At 32.4% G+C, this 21938-nt stretch overlaps 2 protein-coding genes across 4 annotated transcripts; one reads left to right on the top strand and one right to left on the bottom strand.

Moving 5' to 3' along the window:
* Positions 1 to 1121: 1121 nt before the first annotated feature.
* Positions 1122 to 6312, bottom strand: PBS2 (cysteine and histidine-rich domain-containing protein RAR1). Its single transcript, XM_047311164.2, has 6 exons — positions 6131 to 6312; positions 3113 to 3115; positions 2927 to 3009; positions 1961 to 2112; positions 1603 to 1838; positions 1122 to 1480 (listed from the first exon to the last, which is right to left on the bottom strand). The coding sequence occupies exons 1-6, from the start codon at positions 6230 to 6232 to the stop codon at positions 1385 to 1387; spliced, it is 672 nt and encodes a 223-aa protein (XP_047167120.1). The 5' UTR covers positions 6233 to 6312; the 3' UTR covers positions 1122 to 1384.
* Positions 6313 to 14781: 8469 nt separating this feature from the next.
* Positions 14782 to 17363, top strand: GT18 (glycosyltransferase 18). 3 transcript variants are annotated; one of them, XR_015781742.1, is made up of 3 exons: positions 14782 to 16466; positions 16763 to 17009; positions 17157 to 17363. XR_015781742.1 is itself a non-coding variant. In XM_088097599.1 (3 exons), the coding sequence occupies exons 1-2, from the start codon at positions 15049 to 15051 to the stop codon at positions 16875 to 16877; spliced, it is 1533 nt and encodes a 510-aa protein (XP_087953725.1). In that variant the 5' UTR covers positions 14783 to 15048; the 3' UTR covers position 16878; positions 17157 to 17363. The 3 variants fall into 3 exon arrangements, 2 of the variants coding, with proteins under 2 accessions (XP_087953725.1, XP_047167096.1); XM_088097599.1 differs by having other exon boundaries at positions 14783 to 16466; positions 16763 to 16878; XM_047311140.2 differs by lacking the exons at positions 16763 to 17009; positions 17157 to 17363 and having other exon boundaries at positions 14789 to 16715.
* The last annotated feature ends 4575 nt before the right edge of the window (positions 17364 to 21938 follow it).

Below are 21938 nucleotides of genomic sequence, written 5' to 3'. Positions count from 1 at the left end.
AAAAAGTATACAGTGTCAAATTTATTTTATAGAACTGAAAATTGATTATATAACTTTATATAAATTAGTTAGACTCCTTTAATATTTCTATTATTAGAACAAATACAAAAAAATATTTAGATTCATGAAAATGAGTTTCTTTTTCATTATTATTATTATTATTATTTATTTCTCTCAAAAAGGCATAAAAATATTTTTGTAACACTTTTCTCCATAAATTTTATATTATTAAACTCATAACATAAGATGTCATGTAAATTTAATAAATAAAAAAGCAATTAAACTGTTTTTCCAAAATATAGCCCCAAGTATTACTAAATTCGCAACATTCATGTACGGTAACAAGATCATGGACCGCAGAAAAAAATGTTAAGTGTCAAAATTTTGTTGATATTAACATGAAAGGTGAAATAATTAATATTTCAAGGTGAAATGACAAATAACTTTATTTTATAATAAAGATAAACATGACTTAATATTTTATTTGAGCTTATATTTTTCATCCTACAAAAATATTTTAATGTTGGTCTCTAAACCCGTGTAAGAAATAAATAACTTGGTCTCTTTAAAATGAGTTAGTTTTAGGTTTGATCCCTATAATTTATTTAGTCGTAATCTCTGCAAAAGTCTAAAGTAGTTATTTTCATTATTCAAATTTATTTTAAAAGTAGATGAATAACTTCATAGCAAAAACCCATTTTTTTTCCCAGTAAACACAAGTGTGACATTGCTATTAGGAAAATAATATCACTTAATAATAGGAATTTTCCATTTTTAAAAGCACTAAAATCAAAATTTACTAATTTCAGAATTACCACAAGTTATATTTAAGTGGTCTCTTTATTACTACTCTCAATGAATTATACCATTCGTACAACCATTTTAGTAACACAACACATCCCATAGCTTTTGTCTCCTTAACTAATTTTAATATATGAACCTTTCTCTTAAAAAAAAAATATTTCATGAATAAATGTGATCGCTAAGTAACAATGACATCATCAAGATAGCCCAATGCCGTGTTTTAAGCCGAAAAGCATATATTTTGGCTCTGAATAAACAAGGCCATTGTGAATGGAACCATTGTTTAACATCTTTCAAGATTAGCCAAGTCCAACACAGTCCAACAAAAGCAAATTACGACATTCGAAGAACTAAGGAAAACAGATTCACACAGTACAGTAACACAATAACCATCCAGATGGATTGACTAAGAAAATTAACAATCAAGGATGGCCAATTGAAAGGAGGCGAGGTATGCAAAAAGAGTAGACACTAATATTTAATCAATGACACCAAAACATCAATCAACAATACCTTTTCCATCTCAATGAAAGTATCAGCTACTGTAAGGAAAAAAAAGGTTCTTCTGTGTCTTCCGTGATCAGGACTCTGGATCTGCACTATGCCATCCCTTTGAGCATGGAGGAATGTTCATAAACTCATCAAATTCTTTTACATGAATATCACAGCACTTCCACTACAAAAAAGAGTGACAAGGGAAAAATAAATACAGTTCTCAGAGAACATGTCTCAGCTACAGTACAAGCATTGATTTGGAAAGAAATGAGATCAAACTACAGTGGAATACTCAATACTGACCCCTCTCATCCGGTCATGAAAAACAGCAGGGCCGGGATGGTAGCTGCAAGCAGTGTCATGATTATCCTTTTCCTTGAAAGTTTGACCGCATCCTTTATTTTTACATACTTGGGGCTCATTTATATCGACTATCTTCTTAGGTTTGGGAGCCTGAACACTTGAATTGTTAATAGCAGAGACATCTCCAACAAGATTTGGGGACTTGTCTACAACGTTAACTGGTTTGCTTTGAGAACCTAATGAAGAAGAGAGGGATAGGAGAAAGAAAATTAGCTTTGAAAGCACGACATGGGGGATTAGCAAAAAGTAACTAATCAAAGGACTTGAGACAGTGCCATGAGCAGAAGCATGTAAATACCATGATCTGAGCAAAAGAAACCCTGCCTACATCTAGAACAAGAGTCCTTTGATGAAGCATTGGTTGAAGAAACAGCAGTTGGAGAGGGCGAGGTGTTCTTCTTCACTGGAGCAATTACTTGCTTGACTGCTGTATGTTTTCCAGTCTTACATCTTGATCACAGAGAGAAACTTTGATCAATATATGCAGCGAACATTAAAAGAAATTGTAAAGTAATGGACATAACCGACTTAATTTTTTATACTACGAGAATATTGCCGCAAGTAAAAGTAAAATACGCTGTTTCATTGCTAGCACATTTAAGCCAATGAACCATGTTTTTCAAACTCAACATACATATGATCATCTTACATTTTGTAAGATCTAATACTATAAAGAATCCCAGAGATCAAATTAGACACAAGCAAAATCATCTGCAGGAGATAATGAAAATGTCTCCAGGAGCAGCAAATATTTTCAATTGAAAATGTTTTATAAGAAAGTTTATACAAGAATAACTGCTAGGTGGAATCCACTTCTAATTTCCATTTCATTAATGTTAAATTTAGAAACCATATTTACTCAGTAAGCATTTTCTTCCACCATACGCAACTTCGAAGCACGAATTGGCAATGAAGAGCGGACTCATACCAGTGTAAAACAAAGATTGGAGATTCTAAATACAGATCATTGCACATTGAAACAGGAGTAACGTGATGTTACTTCCCCAAATATGAAGATGATACAACCCATGCGGAACTGATAAATGAAATTTGGAGTAAAACATCCATAATCAACCTAGGATATTTTGACAATACTTCTCTACGATTCTTTTCATTTCTCTATTACAGAAAGTCATCTCTACGACCTATTCTACCCAAAAAAGTTGAATTCTCTCAAGTTGACCAGTTGACCGCAGACCAAACTCTATATTCTAAAACAGGAAACCACAGAAAAGAAAAAAGAAATTGAATAATGATCTCTCACCCCGGAATTTCCAAAAACAAGCTAAAATCATGACTTCTTTTCTTGCAACAACTCCATTCTTTTGTTCCATCATGAAATATAGGCTGGAAATTAAAAGATAAATGTAATCAGTTACAATAAACTGATAAATAATCATAATAGAAAGAATACATTGTGAAGAAATAGATTTATAGACATTGGACTTACCCCCTGAACAATGGAAGAAGCCCCGGCAGCATAAATTTCAAATCCCAAACATGCCAGATGGAAAGTGAATCAGTAAGATCTCAAACAAATGCCGTATCATAAATCAACAAAATGATATATCGGAGGGATACAAAATTGTACTAAAGTTCACAATCATGAGTATGCATTAATGATGGCATTAGCTAAAATGAAATTACTAAAGCTCATGAAACAACACAAACAAAAATTTAAGCCAAAAGAGTTCTTACAGGAACTGAACAGTATGGAAGAAAATACTAGTTTTAGTAACTTTCAATATAGAGTGCTAGCCGCTACTACCATGCCACTATTGACAAACTAGGGCTAGCAACCAAAGATGAAGAGATATGTTGAAAACTAGAACCAAATGACAAATCAAGCCCCCTAGAAAATAAGTATTAAGCATGATTGCTACAAACTATATTAGATAAAAGAAAATGGAAAACACACCTCATAAAGAGAAGGATCATGCTTATTAGTGTTGAGCACTAGTTAGGGAATTAGAAGGAGAAAGTTCTATTAGAAATCATATGCAGGCACATTAAAACAACAGAGGGAAGCGCATATCTACACATCCAAATAAAAAAAAAAAACTTTTTCTCTTTTAATTCCTTAACTAAAGCCCTAAGAGCTCTGGGAAACATGTCAAAAGAAAAATAGAATCAATTGTATCATTAATTAAGAAAAAGAAAATGCAGTACCAAATGATAAAGGATTGGCTATTATCTCACATCCAAAAATATCATAATTGTGGTGTTTCCCCTAAAGCTTTAATGTGAATTCCCTTTCTAAAATCTCAAAATTATACGCGAGCATATGTACACTTTCAATTGAGTTGAATGAAAAGCATTATAATTTTGGCCGACTCGTTACATTAAAGCCCCAAACACTTTACCATTGGCACTAATTTTTTTGGCTCCTCTGATTAAACATAAAAGTTCCAAATCCCTAGTCGGTTCTTTTTCTTGAGTTCAGCACTCTACACTCAACTGCACCTCAGCATGGTGTTCTTCTGCTTGGTTTGCATTCTTGTTTGACTTTTGGTGTGGTTACTGAGCTGTTTAGGACCCCGGGTTCAAGTTTCTGATTACTGCTGGTTCCACTCCCCCAATCTGTTCTGCTATTCATAATGTTTTTAAGTGGAAAAGAAACTAGGAACTGCTAGGGAGGATGAGGGGAGAGGGGCGGGGGGAGGGGGTTACAGATACTCTTAAAGTTGGAAGCATCTCTGTTGGTGCCATTCGTGGGGTTCAAAATTTGGAATTGGCGTGACTTGTAAGTTTGTAGCTGTTATTAATTTAAAGTGATTTTGCTCATTTGTTACTTTTAATGCATGCATGCGTCTTCAAATATAGTTGTATTTTAGGCATCCACATTACAATTAAATGACTCACTTGTGTTAATACTAGAGAACACACTCATTGGGGAGTCCTAAAGCCAGGCGGGAACTCAAAAGCAACGGCAAGTTCTACACAGTCTGACCTGCCGTGACCTAAATGGTAACACAATTTAACATGTGTTTTAATGGTTCTACAGTGGTTCCTGCCTTTTCTCGAGGACTGGCATACATAATGTAATACTTCACACGCGTGAGGAGGTGATTAATGGTTTAGTCATGTGTGTGAAGATCTGATGCAGCTATACTACAATTTGTTTCACATATCCATCCGATATTCTATAATACTGTTAGGTACAAATTGATGAAGTATCCAGCCCTGTGGAGCAGAAGCATGAGTACTTTTATGACGACAATAATTTATAATTTTTTATTTTGGCAGTGTCTAAGAAATGTGATTTTAATTTGAATATGTACAATTGTAATTATATATTTATTATGTTTTTCGAATTTTTATACATTTTTAAATATGCATTTGTCACTTATTGTATCCGTTTATTCTTATAATAAGCATATTACCGTATTGGCTTGGCATTGATCTGATATATTATCCATGCATCATAGGTTGGAAGAATCTAGAATCTTTTTGTAATAGGTCTACGGGCTTGAGGCCCGTAGGTATTAAGACAGGGATGTGAGAGTGAGTTGGTTACAGTGATCAGTCTACGGAGGTCAACCGGTCAACAAGTTGCATCAACATTTGTTAGACACTAGGCTCGTTGGAAGCTATATAGCCAATCCAGCAATGCATGGGCTGATTCTCAGCTGCACGGTCCAACTTGTTTCCCTAACCTTGTCAATCCTTGGTAAGATCTCGATTATGACTACCTTAGTCATTAATTTAACCTAAATCACTCCAAACTTTCAGATATGCAAAAGCAATCAGTTCTAACATTGTTTTAGTATCATACGGTTCCTTGGCCAAAGTGCTAAAGTACTACCATAGATGTGCCACTCGAGCTGAACTGAACCACTACACTACATAGAATAGCTTCCACGGAATGAAATTAACTTCTATAATATGAGTAAACCACTTCGAAAAGAAAAGTGAAAGTGAAATATCTCAAGTTCTCAACTCTTAACAGTTAAAGAGAAAATCAAACGAGTAAAGATAGTAAGCAATTCACAGTTTATTGCACTCCTGCCCGTGCATGTAACATCAGGAGATACCATCTGTAGGTAATATCACGAGTTAATTTCCTCATCAATGATGCAGATTTCTTACTATTTGCTCTAACGCGATATTTCACGGAGCCAAGTCCCACAAGAAAAGGCACAAGCTTAAAGAAACCAAGATCTTTAATACACTGCAATGACGAATTACAAAAGAGAAGGCAGAAGAACAGGGTTGGACGCAAACCAATTTGCAGAGAGATCAATTAATTATAGAATAATTGTGCGCAGGCTTAGGAAATTAAATCAAGTGCCCTTCAAACAAGAGCATAAGTTAGGGCTAGGCATTAGGTGAAAAATTAAAGATGGGGAGCTACAGAGCAGAATTATCCGAAATGAAAGGGAAAAGTGCAGGTGGGTTGTGATAAAGGTGGAAACTTGGACATGAGGGTTATGCAAGAAAGCAAGAAAGCAAGAGAGAGAGAGAGTACCGAATCATGGTATCGACAGGAACCGTCGGGATTGTCGTCCTCGGAGAAGGTGGCGTCGCACCCAATCCTCTGGCATCGAACTTTAAGTGTTGTCTTCTCCATTCTGAAAGTAGGCACAATCCCGTGGTTTTGTTATAACACAACCACAATCAGCTTTCAGGCGCGAAAGAAGAACACAAGAGGACTTTACCTTGTGAGAACTCAAACGGGTTGGGCTTTGACGCTGTTTCGATGCTTGAAAATGGAAAGAGTAAAGGAAAAAGAAAATATAAATAAATATATAAAGAACTGATTCCCCTCAGTTTTCACTCGACTTCCTGCAGGTTCCAGATTTTGAGTTATGTTAGCTTAGCTAGCTAAGATACCTGTAATTCAAGGTGAATTTCAATGTTAAATTTGAAATCAAATAAAGTCAGGGAACATTCTCACCATTTTCTCTACCAATCTCGTGTAAGTTGTTTGAAATTACTGAAATGAGTAAAATTTGAAAAAATAAATAGATCATGTTTTAAAAGAATACTTCATTAAATTAAAATACTATTTATAAACATGATTTTAATTTTAAATTTTGCATAAAGCAAAATAAAAGTAAATTATTTTGAAATCTTTTGATAAAATTGAAGTCATATATTCAAATTTCACTTTAATTTTTTAACAAAATTAAATATTGAACCGTTCTTATCATATATCAAAAGCAAGCAATAAAACACCATAAACAAGACAATTAGAGTACAAAGTTACGAACATGGACATAACTTTTTTTAGCACTATCTCATTAACATTTGTTGCTTAACAATTCCGTACTAAATAATCCATTACCTTGTTTACTTCAGCTTTAAATATCATAATTCTAAAATTCATTTCGATTTTGAATGATATATAGACCTCTACACCAATTCCTCTTCCTCCCCCATGAGACTTTTCATCTCTTCCGCTACCGTCTTTGAAAACCTTGCATCTCTCAAATCACTTTCACACTGAGAGATCATATTAACGTCGAGCCTTTTCCAAATTGCTCCTGGAACATTCGATGCTTAGTCATTCATCATAGACTCTTTGCATATCAAACCCTAACATTTCGGTTTTTGAGAATTGAAAACATAGTCTGCTGGCAAACTTTTGAGCTCAAAATTGTGCTTCTATTCCTAAGCTCACATCTACCACACTCGAAAATACTCACTTTTCAATGTGCTTTAAACTCTCCTGGACACTTGCGATCTTCCTTTCCTTAAGGAATTGAAAATGGACAATTGCGTTCGTATAGATTCTTCTATCATTGTAAAAATGTTCTCTTTTACGTAAAAGCATTCATAAAGAACAAAAATTTACCTTCAAATTCTCTCAAATCCATTCAATCACTCTCTTTCAAATTTTCATTCATTTAAGTAAACAAGGAGTAAAGAATTTATATTTAGAAATAATTTATATTTGGACATTGAAATTGTTTTTACAAATACATATTTTTATAATAACATTACTTATCTATTTTATATTCTTTTAAGTTATCCATTTAGATAATTTAAAAAATATATCTCCTATTCATATTATTGAATAAACATTTCCTTGAGTTATTGAATAAACATTTCCTTGAGGTATAGCTTCTATTCTTCCTTCAAGTATATTTCCTATTCATATTATTGAACCAAAAGATATAAAATTATTTTCTTTTTCTAACTTCCTTCAATCATATATATTTCCTATTCATATTATTGAAGCAAGAAATATAAAATTATTTTCTTTTTCTAACAGCTTCGTTAAATCTGTAGAGAAACATAAAAAAAACATGTACATCCTAACTCAAATTATGAGCTGTTACAGAAAAAAAAAATCTATTTTAAAAACACAATCTAATATTATCTTAGATATACCTATTGCCATTTTTTTTTTACAATATGTCAAGATCTGAAAAATAATTTTTTATAAGAAATTTTGTAGATAAAGTATTTCTTTGATATTTTTTTGTAAAGGATATAAGAACCATTTTTTACAAAATGTCAATATCTAAAAATAGCATTTTTTTGCAAAGACTAAAACAAAACAAAAAATACATTACTTTTAGGAACCTTGAACAGATTTAAACCTTTAAACTATAACACCTTTGTGACAAACCATATGACAACAAATTTCACACCAGAGAAAAAAAATTCAAGAAACTTAATATACTTCTTTTCTCTGTGCTTTAGCCTATAGGATGATAATACTTTAGATATCCATCCCAAATAACCTTTTTAATGCCAACATGCAATGAGATTATGTCTCTTACCTTGCATAGTTAATTCAAGAGTGACTGTCTTACGACCAAGATAAAGCCAAAAACATATATCTCACCATCACGAACAACATTATTTATCTTTCTGCAAACTCAATTGGTATCTCTCCTGACTTCAGATTTTGTGGTTCCAAAGTACCAAACATCACAAACAATTGTCGAAGATGTCATCAATAGCTGCAAGAGTTTATAACAAAGAAGGATTAAGAGAGAAAATAATTAAAAAAATGAATTTGAGTTTCAACCATATTGACCAACTAATTTTGAGTTTGTAATACTGGTTATTTAGTATTCATAGTCTAAATTATAATAATAAAAAATTTAATTATTTTTATTGTAATTGATCAAGATGCAAAAAGGTTGATACCAATTTATTTGATCTTGTAATTCATTAAATTGTAAGGTTCACTGAAATGTTATAAGAATTTAAGTCAACTTTGTGATTGAGTTAAACATTGAAACAATGAAAAGTTATGTAATGAAAAAATAATTATTCAAATAAAATGAAATTAAAGAACCAAATGAAAGGAGAAGACAAACATTTTAGGTTTTCTAATAAACTGTTAAAAGTTTACGCAATTAAACAATCAAAATTGATACGTAGACATTTTTATATATAATAAGAATAAACAAAAAATAAGAATATTTAGAAAAACATAAATTGTCGAATTTGCATCCTAAAAATAGTTTAATTTGATAAAATTAATATTTATTTATTTTTAAAAATATAATACATCATTTGGAGAAAGTAAAAAAAAATATAATTGAAACTGTATAAAACAAAAGCATTAAGAATCCAAATTATTTTAATAAATATCAAATGGGTCAAATAATTGATGGAAAAAATGAAGAATGATGTAGTAAAAAAATATTATCTAGACAAAACAAAACAAATTATCTAAGAAAATAGGAAAACAAAGTTATAGGTTATCTAATAAAGTGAGAATGTTTTACTTAGAATGGAAATGAATATAAAAACATATCTAATATAGGAAATAAAAGAACGTAATTTTATAGATTTTGTATAATTAATATTATGATTCAAATATAGAAAATTAACTTTAATTATTTTAATCATTATCACGTATCAATGTAAAGATAATATAAGATAGATGAAAAAAGAGAGAATGAGATAGTTTATGTTATTTGTTGAATTTATTATATATTTTTTCTTAAATAAGGAATGCATTTTGTTTTTATAAAGTTGAATGTATATTTTGTAAAAACTTTAAAAACATTTTAAATATTTAAAGTCTTGATAAGTGTGAAAAAGAGTTGTTTTTATACTTATAAATGAACTCAATCTTGTAATTTTTCATGTTGTTCCTCGTTGAAAAGTTGTAATAGGTAGTAGATTGTTATGTAAAATATTGTACAGGAAATGATATATTATTTAGACTCTGTCAGCCAATTTTCGCAAAGTGAAAGCCAAAATTCGCACTGCCAGAAAAAGAAAATTCGCATAGCGCACCAGTACCTGTGCGCTGAGCGAATAACATCAGTTAAAATACAGCAGTTAAGAAAATTCGCATAGCGCACCAGTACATGTGCGCTAAGCGAATTAATGAATTTAAGTGGCTTTAAAAGACGTGACAGAGCGACAGAAACATTCCCTTCGAACAGAAGTTCCAGACAAAAGAAAGAAACGAAAACATCTTAAGGAACTTCCAGAGACTGCTCCAAGGCATCAAAACACCATTGTTGCAAGGGATTGCTTCAAATGTGTACGTTTTAGATGATTAGGAGTAGTTAAATTTCTCTTTCGTTGGGATTGGATGTAATGAACTCACTGTAATTTTCCTGTTCAATATATCGTTGTTCGTTCATATGCTCTTTCTTGAATTTATTATCATTGTATGAAAATATAATGTTATTTGAATGTCTTTGATTACTGGAAAGTAACTTTGAACATGAACGTAGATAGAGCAATTAAGTGATTGGGATCTAGGGATAGACTCAATAACTTGATCATTCTTAACATCGGACTTAATGCAAATTGTATGTTAAATTGACTAAGGGATTAGCATTTTAATATATTAATTTAGAACTAGTTGCTAAGGGATTAGGACTAGTATGCCTTGATGTGAATGTTTGAATGAAGTAATGAAATATTGAACAGAGTTTTATATTCATATGATTCATGAAACCCAATTCCAACGAAGTTTCTTTAAATATAAATTCTTTGCACACCAACTGTTTGATAAAAATACCAAAAAGAGTTTCATGTGTTTTTTGTACACTTTGATGTCTAATTGAATTATAAAAGAAAGAATTGTCATGTGTTGCACAAGTCCCTTGGGAGAACGATACTTTGAACTTACTCTATATTACTTGGAACGATTTGGTATACTTGCCAAAAAGTTATCAAGTCTTTAATCAATGTGACTATTAGTTAATTGATGTACTTAATCATGCTTTAATTGTCATTTTAAGTAATTTTTCCGTACGTTAAATCTACCTAATCAGTATACAAGCGATTATGTTACCATAGTGCACCAGCTGGCGTGTAGTTGGTTATACTGCAATGTTTCGTGATGAGACCATTAGATTTTAAGACGTTTAGACAAATACTGATATATCTTTGAATGTATAAGACACAATTCAAATGATAACTGATTATAAATTATATAGTTTTGAGTATTTGAGGAAGTTGAAATTATTAAGTATATCATAATATTAAAATTAAAAGGAGAGGATTTAAATATAGTTTTTAGTGGTAGATACATTGTGATATGTTAACTAAATTATTTGATCTTAATGAAAACCAAGAAAAACAGCTGCTTCCATCTCATATAAGGGTTTTGCCTGCGGAAACTCGTAAGAAAATGAAGGGATCTAATCCAAATTTTCCAAGAGTAAACCCAATGGCGTGCTAGCATTCAAATTTCAAAAGCTCTTTCGCTCATTATTGAAAGCAAACAAAAAAGCGCGTCTTGACAGCTCAAGTGTAATTAGCCATTGGCTTAGACCCGTAACCTACCTGATATCTACCAAAACCTTGAACTTGGATTTCGAATTTTCATATAAACTTTTAAAGAAAAACCATGTATTGGTTGGAATATCGCCGGCTTCCATTTTCGTCAATTCTCTGTGTATGGAAAAAGTTATATCTCTTTCTTGTTTAGCTTCCGAAAACACATACTTTTTTGTAGCAATAAATGATAAATTAAGGTTTACAAATAACCTTATAACTGATGTTAATTGTAGGGTTATAGTAGAATAAGAGATTTGTTGCTGTAGCCAGCACATGAATGAAGCAGTGGGACGCATGGTTCGGTGCCTGTGTCACCGCCGAAGCTGTCAATACATATGTATTATCCAGAAGGTGTCGTTCATTTATAATGGCTCACGGTGTGTGAGAGAGACACTTGACGCAAACTACCAAAAAAGTCACTGCTAATACGAGAGAAGAATCTCTTCATTCTCCAGCAATAAACAACATGGTGCATCTAATATTCAACTGTTTGCCGCCTCTCTTTTCTTTAATGATTGCGCTTTGTCCGCTTTCATCAAAAACATCATCACATGTAAACTACGTTTATTTCCCATACTAACCCTACAGTACACTTTAATTCTCTATCACTAACACTTCCTTAACATGTTCCACTCCTATTTACTATATTTATATATTTAATAATGAAATAAATTATCTAAAGAAATGTAACTATTTTTCTACATTAAAGACTCTGAAAGAAATATGAAACCATACCATATGCATTGTTTACACTTAAATTTAATATTGTTACTAAGATAAAATAGAAAAAATCTAAATATTTAATAAATCAATCATGTACAACAATCTTTTTCATCAAAAAAATATATGTAAAACATAAAAAAGTTAGGAATATAATTATCTGACTAACTAAGCAATGAATGAGAAAAAACAAATGAGGGTGGTGGGGATTAAAAAGACATGTGCAGGATTTGTTATTATTTATTAGTCCTTTCCATCATTCATCCCGCATCAATACCTTTCTCTTCTTCGTGGCCAATGGCGTGCACTCCTTTGGCAAAGGATGAAACAAATTATTGATGTGTTATTTTAAATAGTTTTTTATAATATATATACATTAAAATATGAAACAAATTAAACCTTCATATCAGTTAAAATTAATTTGAAATTCTAATTTTTTTTTTCTTCTATAAAACTAGGATATGTAGCCTGATTTTAATTTGTGTGAAAAATTAAATTCATTTTTTCTTTCTAGCTTCCTTTTTACAGATCTTAGTTTAAAAGCAATTCCATACGCCTACAAGAGTTTGAAAGATTCTATGTATTTAAAACGATTATTAACACACTTGAAAAATTGAATTGTATTTTATTTGAAGTCATAAACAACCGGTCAAATTAGATATGACTTGTAAAACTAGGGAAAATAGTGGAAATATTCAATGTATTGGCTACAATACACATGTATTATTCTATTGTATTTTTTTATTGAGTTTTGCAATTGCTAATTGATTTGATGTTTCATCGTTGAAATTTGATGTATTTCATTTTATTTGCTTTCATAAACTATATTTTTAAGTATATGTTGTGACTTAATATATTTTTAAGTGAAGTTTTAATTTTATAAATGTAAGTATAGTATTTTAATTTTATAAATTTAATTTTTAATAGAATTGCTTCTCGTATTATAATATTACATATTTAATAGTTAAAATAATGATATTTTATTGAAATTTATTTAATTCAGGTTGAAACATCAAACTCGTATTTTTATCGGTTCAGATTATTAAAAAGAAATAATTTAAAAATGCAATAAAATAAATAATAGCATCACTAAAAGTAGAGTTGTCAAAATGGGTCACCCGACCCGACTCGACCGGCCCACTACGGGTTGGTCACTTAGTGAGCCAACCCAACCCGGTTCATTTATTAGTGAGCCAGAAAAATTCGAATTCAGCTCGACCCACCACGGATTGATGGGTAAACGGGTTAGCTCACTAGGTCACTTAATTACAATTTTTTTTAAATAAAAAAATTACAAACTTTCTATAATACAAATCTAAACAAATTTCACCTCCAAATTTCACTCTCAACATGGGTGTCTAATTAATTTCGAAAATAAGGAACTTAAATAATTTTTTCAAACAAAAACAAAATAATAAATATTTTTTTATAAAATTAAAATTAAATTTTAATAAAATAAAATTAGATAGGTGGGTTGGTGGGCTAACCCGGCCCACCACGGGTTCAACCCGCATGAGACGAGTTTAAACGAGTCAGGTTGAAATCTGACCCGCATAAAAAAAATACATCTTTTTCTAATCCAACTCGGCTCAAACCCATGGTGGGCCAGGTTGACTCGCGGATTGTGACCCATTTTGACAGTTCTAACTAAAAGCCAATTATGGAAAAAAAAAGTTCTTAACAATTGAAAAATCATATTCAATACAATAACAATAATAATAATAATAATAATAATAATAATAATAATAATAATAATAATAATAATAATAATAAGTGACACAGAATTCATTAAAATTTTTATAAATAAAACAATTCCATGAATGCATATAATTTAAATTTTTACCAATAAAATAACTACCAAAATGCATATAATTTAAATGAGATAGTTTGTTTTAGTATTTTGGCATCTCAGTTTAATGCCACCAAATTTTATCTGTAAGATAATTCATTAAAAATTTACCAATAAAATAACTACTAAAATGCATATAATTTAAACGAGATAGTTTGTTTTAGTATTTTGGCATCTCAATTTAATGCCACCAAAATTTTATTTTATTATAAAATAAATCTTTAAATTTTTCATTAAATATCATAGGATTTTTTTGAATGTTTAAATATTTGATTGAATACGAGGTTATTTATTTATAAGAAAAGTTTTGTTAAAATATTTTGAAATGAGATAAATATATTCCTTATAAATTTTATTTCATATTGACATAATAATTTAAAAATAACGAGTGATGTAAAATAAATTAAAGTGTGATTAATATTCACTAGATATCACATGGTTGTTTTATTAAAGTTAAATTAAATTTTATGTTTGTTTTATAAATTTTAATATTCAAAATTTAATTTGTAATAAATTATTTTGATTTGTTATACATTTAAAATTTAAATTTTTTATATTCCTAATTAATTTTACTCATTGAATTTTTGTATTAATTGAATGACTATGATTAATAACGATATTTGTTATCAGAACAATAAAAAGTTACATAACTTTTTTTAACCCATAAAAACAAGCAAACAAGCGAGATGTCTAAATAAAATGCAACGATATGATCCGTAAATGGAATAATAAATCAGTAGAACTCCATAAAAGACATAAATATGGAAATGAAAGTAATTTAATGAGGCACAAAAACCTACGGAGAAATTACAGAGAAAATAGAAGAAGCAATAACTGTGGAAGAAAAAAAAAGAGGCACGTGTTACTTTTTCCGTGAAAACCCTGTCGGTTGCTCCTTGAAGACTGTAATCCATGAGACACGTGTCACTCCATAAATAAACCCATTCCCATCCCTACATACCTTCATCATCGTCATCACCATCGTAATAGAACCAAGCTTTTAAACCCGACCACACTTTCCACCCTCACACTCCTCCACGCAACCCCACTTTTCCGGTCTACTTTCGCCGGAATTCCCGTTTTCCACTCTTCTCTCACTCTATCTCATGCTTCCCAAATCAATTCACCCCTCACTGGAACCTCAAACCAAAACACTTCATAACAAACCAACCCTCACTTCTTCCATCACCTCCCTCCTCAAACCCCTTTCCTCACCCCAAATCCCTCGTTCATGGATATTCTTCACTGTCCTCTTCATCCAGATCCTCCTCCTCTGCAACCTCCGCATGTTCTCCTCCCCAATCCCCTCTCCTCTCCCCGCCCCCATCGTCCATCACTCTTCCCAAGCTCTGGACCAATGCGGCTCCGGCAAGGTCTTCGTCTACGACCTCCCCCAAACCTTCAACTACGAAATCCTCCAGAATTGCGACAACCTCAACCCCTGGGGCTCCCGCTGCAACTCCCTCTCTAACAACGGATTCGGCCTGAACGCTGCCGCGCTGGCCGGAATCGTTCCTGAGGATCTCCTCCCGGCGTGGCACTGGACCGACCAGTTCGTCACTGAAGTCATCTTCCACAACCGATTATTGAATCACAGGTGCAGGGTTAAGGAGCCGGAATCCGCTACGGCATTCTACATACCGTTCTACGCTGGACTCGCGGTTGGGAAGTACCTGTGGCTCAACTCGACAGCTGAAGAACGCGATCGCCACTGCGACATGATGCTGCGCTGGGTTATGGACCAACCGTTTTTTAAAAGATCAAACGGTTGGGATCATTTTATTACCATGGGACGCATCACATGGGATTTTCGTCGCTCCTCGGAACGCGATTGGGGTTCCAGCTGCATCTACAAGCCTGGGCTAAGAAACGTCACGCGCCTTCTTATAGAGCGTAATCCTTGGGACTATTTCGACGTAGGTGTTCCTTACCCCACCGGATTCCATCCGCGCTCTAAATCCGACGTCACGCGCTGGCAGAACTTCGTCCACGAGCGCCAACGCAGTGCGCTCTTCTGCTTCGCCGGCGCCCCTCGACGCGCGTTCCGCCAAGACTTCCGCGGGATTTTGCTGAGCCAATGCCGCGACGCGGGCGAGTCGTGCCGCACCGTGAACTGCACTGGGACGCGGTGCTCCAACGGCACGTCGGCGATTCTAGAAACGTTTCTGGACTCTGATTTCTGCTTACAGCCGAGAGGGGACAGCTTCACACGCAGGTCCATTTTCGATTGCATGGTGGCCGGTTCGATTCCGGTTTTCTTCTGGCGGCGAAGCGCGTACCTGCAGTACGAGTTGTTCTTGCCGGTCGAACCGGGAAGTTACTCAGTTTACATAGATCGGAACGCAGTTAAGAATGGAACCGTAACCGTGAAAAACGTGCTGGAGAAGTTCACCAGGGAGAGAGTGCGGCAAATGAGGGAGAAAGTGATTGAGTACATTCCGAGGTTGATTTACGCTAACACGAAAGACGGGTTAGACGATATGAAGGATGCGTTCGATGTTGCCATCGAAGGTGTGCTGAAAAGGTTCGAGGAACAGGAACAACCGAAGTTTCATAAGTGGAAATAACGGCGAAACAATATTTCCTTTCTTAGATTTAGAAAAACTATATATAAATAAATAAAAAATACTGTATGTTTGATCGAGGTGAATTCGCTAGATTAGAGTTATATTTTTTTATAGAGTCACAATGCGATGTACTATATTGATATTTCTTTACTCGATGAATTATGTATTTATACGATGGAAATATATATTACATCTAGAGTTTTGAAGTGATGGTTGCTAATCCGTACCATATGGTCTTATGCTATTCTCGCAGAACAATCAAATGCCATGCTGCGCTGCTTGTTACTGATTCAGGATTGGTGATCATGCTGATTAAAATCCCTCTGTCCTGCTCCAGGTTTTCTTCTGTTTTTCTGGAGCAATCATGAGGTGAAGGAAACTGACACGATATCGCAGAAAAATGCATTATTAAAACAACTTCTTGGTCTCCTTGGGTGTATTATTATCTACATCCCTGTGATTTTTGTGAGCAAAGAACATACATGTGCTTGACAATGATAGTAAACCCCCCACTCATGAACTTGTGTCTGCTGCGTGTTTTCTGTAAATCGTTTACTATCATCGATTGCAATGATTTTTGTGAGCAAAGAACAGCGGATGTGTACATTTCTTATTCAATAACAAGTTTTCTTTTCTTGCTTGCGCAGTTGCATCAATTTCGCCATGTACAAATGAGAAAATGGAATAAAGAGATCCAAGGGAAAGTCGGCCACTCAGTTGATCAGTGCTTGTGTATGGATTGAGAGAAGACCACTTCTGTTTTCCCCTTTTTAACCATTTTACTGTTATAGTTTGCTTTGATTGTATAGAATAGATGCATACAGCAAGAAATCAATCCCAAAACGTTAAATTTATACCATCGTCTTCTAATGCAAAAGTTTACAAAATCGGGGACTCTATTTAATTTCTGCAGTGGTCCTGTGGGCCTTGAAAGGGTTAACTGAGCCTAAAGATTAGTGGAAGTGGAACACTGCCAATTAAGGTGTGGGCCTTGAAAGGGTTAACTGAGCCTAAATATTAGTGGAAGTGGAACACTGCCAATTAAGGTGTATGAATAAAGCATTTTAAATTTTGAAAAAGAATAAAACACGATTAAATGTTATACAGGATTCATTTGTCGAAGACCTTTGCGAATTCTAAAGTTCGTTAAAAAAAATCAATCAAAAGTAATTTTCATAATTTAATTTTCTATTATTTTCATGTTACCCTACAGTGAAAAAAAAACATGACACATTCAAGCGAAAGCAAAGCAAACGCGGCGTTGAAAACGATATGATTAAGTCCAATATGAATTTAGTCTTTCCTAATGTCATAAAGGTTTAAATTTCGTAAGACGTCTTTATGTTCACTGATCAGGGGCTTTTCCATGCACCACCCAAATTTTTCCCTACACCTCCAAAATCATAATTTTGTTCTTCACTAAAAATATATATAAAATATAAAAAAAAAATAGATAAGCAATAATTATCACTTACCGATTTGTATTTACTGATATGCACCTAAGTCTTCACACCTTTTACTTTTTCTCTCATGTGTCTCCTACTAAATATGGTTTTGTACACCTCTTTTCATTCATTTTTTTTATTTCATCTCGTTCATCTTTCAAGTATGAGATTTTTTTGTTGGTTAAGTTATGTTTTAAATTTTAAATTTGTTTTGTTTGAAATTTATATTTATTTTTATTATGTTTTGAATATACTGAATTTTAAAATCCAATTTAGGAAACTAACCAGATTTTGAATTCCATTTTAACAAATTAATTGAATTTTGAAATTTCAAAATCTAGTATAGAAAACTCACGGAAATTTTAATCTAGTTTATCAACTCGTTATATTTTGAAATTTACTAAATTTCAAATTTCAATTATGAAACTAATTGGATTTCAAAATTCATTAAAGTTCTTAACAAAATTTTAAAATTCGATAAAGCCCTTAACCAAATTTCAAAATTTGGTGAAACCAACTTGACAAAAGTAAAAAGAATACATCTAATATAGCTTGGTCAATGTTAATTACTACTTGACCAAGGTCTGAAACAATTCAGCCAATGTCTAATACAACTCGACCATGATTTGATACAACTTGATCAAGGTATGATATAGCTTGACCAAGATTTTTAAATACTCGGTCAAGGTATGCAACATCTCAAAATCCAGCGAAGCCCTTAATCGAATTTTAAAATCGGTTGAACTTCTTAATCTTGTTTTGAAATTCGGTAAACCCCTTAAATCAAATTTTGATATTTAGTGTATCTCTTAACCATATTTTGAAATATGGTGAAACCTTCGATCACATTACGAATTTAGTAAACTCTTTAACCGAATTGTGAAATATGATGAATCCCTTAACTAGATTTCAATATCCGATGGATCCTTTAAATCGAAATTCAAAATTTAGTGTACTTCTTAATCGAATTTTGAAATTCAATGAAACCTTTAACTAAATTTCAAAATTCAATTAACTCTTTAATCGGATTTCGATATCTAATGAACTCGTTAACCAATTTTGATATATGATGAATCTCTTAGTAATAACGTGGTGCAGGGGTGGAGAGCAAAGAAGAGTAAAGTTTGGAGGTGCGCACTAGATTCGAAGAAACAAGTGTGATAGTAAAAGTGAGTGAATGAGGTAATCATAGGAGAAAACGAAAATACCCTTGTTAGAAAGACAATTTAGGCACTAAGAGAAAATTTGAAGGTAAAGGAAAAAACTTTGGAGGTGCATGGAGAAACTCATCAACTCAAATTGAGGAAGCCTAGGCCCAGCCTAATGCAAAAACACGAGCCCAATCCCAAAACAGGCTTGCCACGCGTCACGGTCTCTAATACACATTCAGTCAGTTTCTTTTCCCTAACCCCGTTTTATTTGTTTACTTCATCATATTCTCTATGCACGCAAGGACATCACGAACCACGACACCAGACGAGCATCTTCTTCTTCGCCACCACCACGCACACGACTGTGACGGTTATCTCCCCAGACGCATTTATAGTCTACTTTTCGTAAACCCTAGGTGCGCCCATCTTTAACATTTGCCCTTATCTTTCTTTCGAAACTCCAATGATTATTTCGATTATATCCATTTCCTTATTCCGTAGAACGAATTACATTTTTTAAAATTGAACGTTCCCTGGTTTCCCTCGTTATCTGCACTGTTGATTTGTTTATTAAATAATTGTTACAGTTGCAATGCCGATGATTACTAGAATTGGAATTTATGCATTCTTATGAATGTTTTATCAATGATGTTGGTTTCCTTCGAGTACACTTTGAAAAGGAGGTAAAGTGCATAGACTTCCCGTTCGATGCGTAGCGGTTATTGGAAGTCCATTAAAAAAATATAAAGATGGAAACTCATTATATATAAAGGTGAAAATTGAATAAGATGACACTGAAACCATCGCTGCTTTAGAGCAAGGGATGCAGTGATTACCTACAAGAAATATCTCATTGTTGAATTCATGATTCATGTCTTCCAGATGCTGGTTGTTTCTTCTATTGTATTTAGATTTCTCATGGAAAGGAAAGTCATCTGAATTTGTCAATTTCCTATAAATTATACTGTTTAAAGAAGTGTAATAAGTGATTTAACCTGTGTGATTTGAAAGAAATTGTTTAATTTTGAACCTATCTTGATTTACAAGTTAACCAAATGCTACGTGTTTATTTCCATTTTTTCTGAGTTGAATTTACTAAAACGACCTTGTTATTCTTTTCGTTTTTTAAAACTGATGGGGCAGGACTATAAGCTATTACGAAGCATTGGTCAAGCAACGCAGCCTGTGCGGATTACAGGTAGACACATTCTCATTTCTACTACTAATACTATCTAACCAGCAAGGGAAACTGTCTTACAAATTTGAAATGATAATATCAAGCTTCTATGGAATTGATTAGTTGATTCTTGATAGATGTTTCAATCGAGGAGATATTAGCTAGAATCTGATAAAAAAAATGATGATAGATTTCTGTAGCAATCCCAATAAGAAAAAGTGAACTATGAATTTGAAACTTATTTTTGGTTGATGACCAAGATGAATAAATTAGAAAAACAATTTTTTTATTCGTTTCATAGCCATAAATTAGACACAGATCACTTAATCAGAGTGTTCCAGCTGCAAAACCATCTTCTTGATGACAGGTTACCAAGAACATGTACAGTTGCGCTTCTATCAATTTAATTATATTATATTATATTTTAAAAAGCAATTGTAATTAAAAGAATTGCTTTTATCCCAATGCAGAATTTTCTTAACTCACTAAATCATCTGGTGCGGGATTTTATAGAGGTCAATCTATTGAGTTTAATATTTTAGTAAAACATTAAAAATAATTATTAATTTATGTTATTCAAATTTGTACCAAAATAAACTTTTTTTTTTAATTACTCAAGTAAACTCATCTATATTTTAACTTTTAAATTAGATTGTTTATTCCAACACTCAGAGCTTCTCGTACATAATATGCTTTCCGATTCCCAATGACAAATTTTATTTGGTTTATAATACTCAACTCAGATTATTTGATGAAATTCATAAATGTTACTCGCTTAAGATTTTTTAAACAGTTGTATCAAAGGGGCTCTACCAACGCCCGTGGAAGCATAATGTCACTGAAACACCAAATGTAATAAATTTTAAATTAATTTTGAATTTATGTTAGAAAGTAGTTGAACTGAATTCACAGTAACTTGATAAAGTGGTCAATAGAAAATTTTGTTTATTAGAAGTCTCAGTTGAATCCTCGCCCTGTGATTTAACTATATATGGATGTAAATAATGTGTTGGTTATATCAATTCTTTAATTTTTGTGTATTATTAAAGAAAATATTTTTACATTAATTAAGTAATTAAAATTTTATATTTATTTATTTCATAAATTTTAATTATTTTTTAAATATTTTTCTGTTACATTTTTAAACTTGTATTTTGTTTTTAGTTAGATCCTTCTATCAATTGTCTTTACGAAAAAATTAGTTGTCTGAGGTCGCAAAGTTTATTAGAAGTGAAAGGTAAAGAACTGTAAAGACTAGTGAAAAACATTTGGATTAGGATAACCTTTGAATATGGAAATAAACTAGCTGAATAACCCGATTTTAAGAATATCTGGTTCAAATTATGTCGAACAAAAAATATGAAGCTGAAGATGTGAAAATACTTAATGCAAACTTACATGAGTGAAAATACTGAATTCATTTAGGAGATAGCTATTTAAGATTAGTTTTTAAAAACATAGTCAAACCCAATTAAAAAAAAAAATCAGGCTACAGTTTCACTGAAAATTATCAACCAGTTAAGAAAATTGCAGACTTATTTAATTCAACCTTTATTTAATTCTGGGAAATTGCCACAAATGAATTTGCAGTAATGTTTAAATGAATTGAGTGATTTAAATTCGTAAAGCATTTTTGTTCACAAAACAATCTTTTTC

This window comes from Vigna umbellata, chromosome 8, assembly GCF_029865625.1.
Source record: "Vigna umbellata cultivar VRB3 chromosome 8, Vumbellata_1.0, whole genome shotgun sequence".
In the NCBI taxonomy this organism is placed as follows: Eukaryota; Viridiplantae; Streptophyta; class Magnoliopsida; order Fabales; family Fabaceae; genus Vigna; species Vigna umbellata.
Note: the sequence above shows the minus strand (reverse complement) of the source record. Positions and strands in the feature narration are given on the sequence as shown.

Coding starts and splice junctions, on each gene's coding strand:
- PBS2 (XM_047311164.2), bottom strand. CDS start 6,232: ATGGAGAAGACAACACTTAAAGTTCGATGCCAGAGGATTGGGTGCGAC. Junction 2,113..2,926: donor TTGTTTTTGGAAATTCCGGG/GTGAGAGATCAT, acceptor TCTGTGATCAAG/ATGTAAGACTGGAAAACATA. Junction 1,839..1,960: donor TTTCTTTTGCTCAGATCATG/GTATTTACATGC, acceptor CTTCTTCATTAG/GTTCTCAAAGCAAACCAGTT.
- GT18 (XM_088097599.1), top strand. CDS start 15,049: ATGCTTCCCAAATCAATTCACCCCTCACTGGAACCTCAAACCAAAACA. Junction 16,467..16,762: donor ATCGAAGGTGTGCTGAAAAG/GTTCGAGGAACA, acceptor CTATTCTCGCAG/AACAATCAAATGCCATGCTG.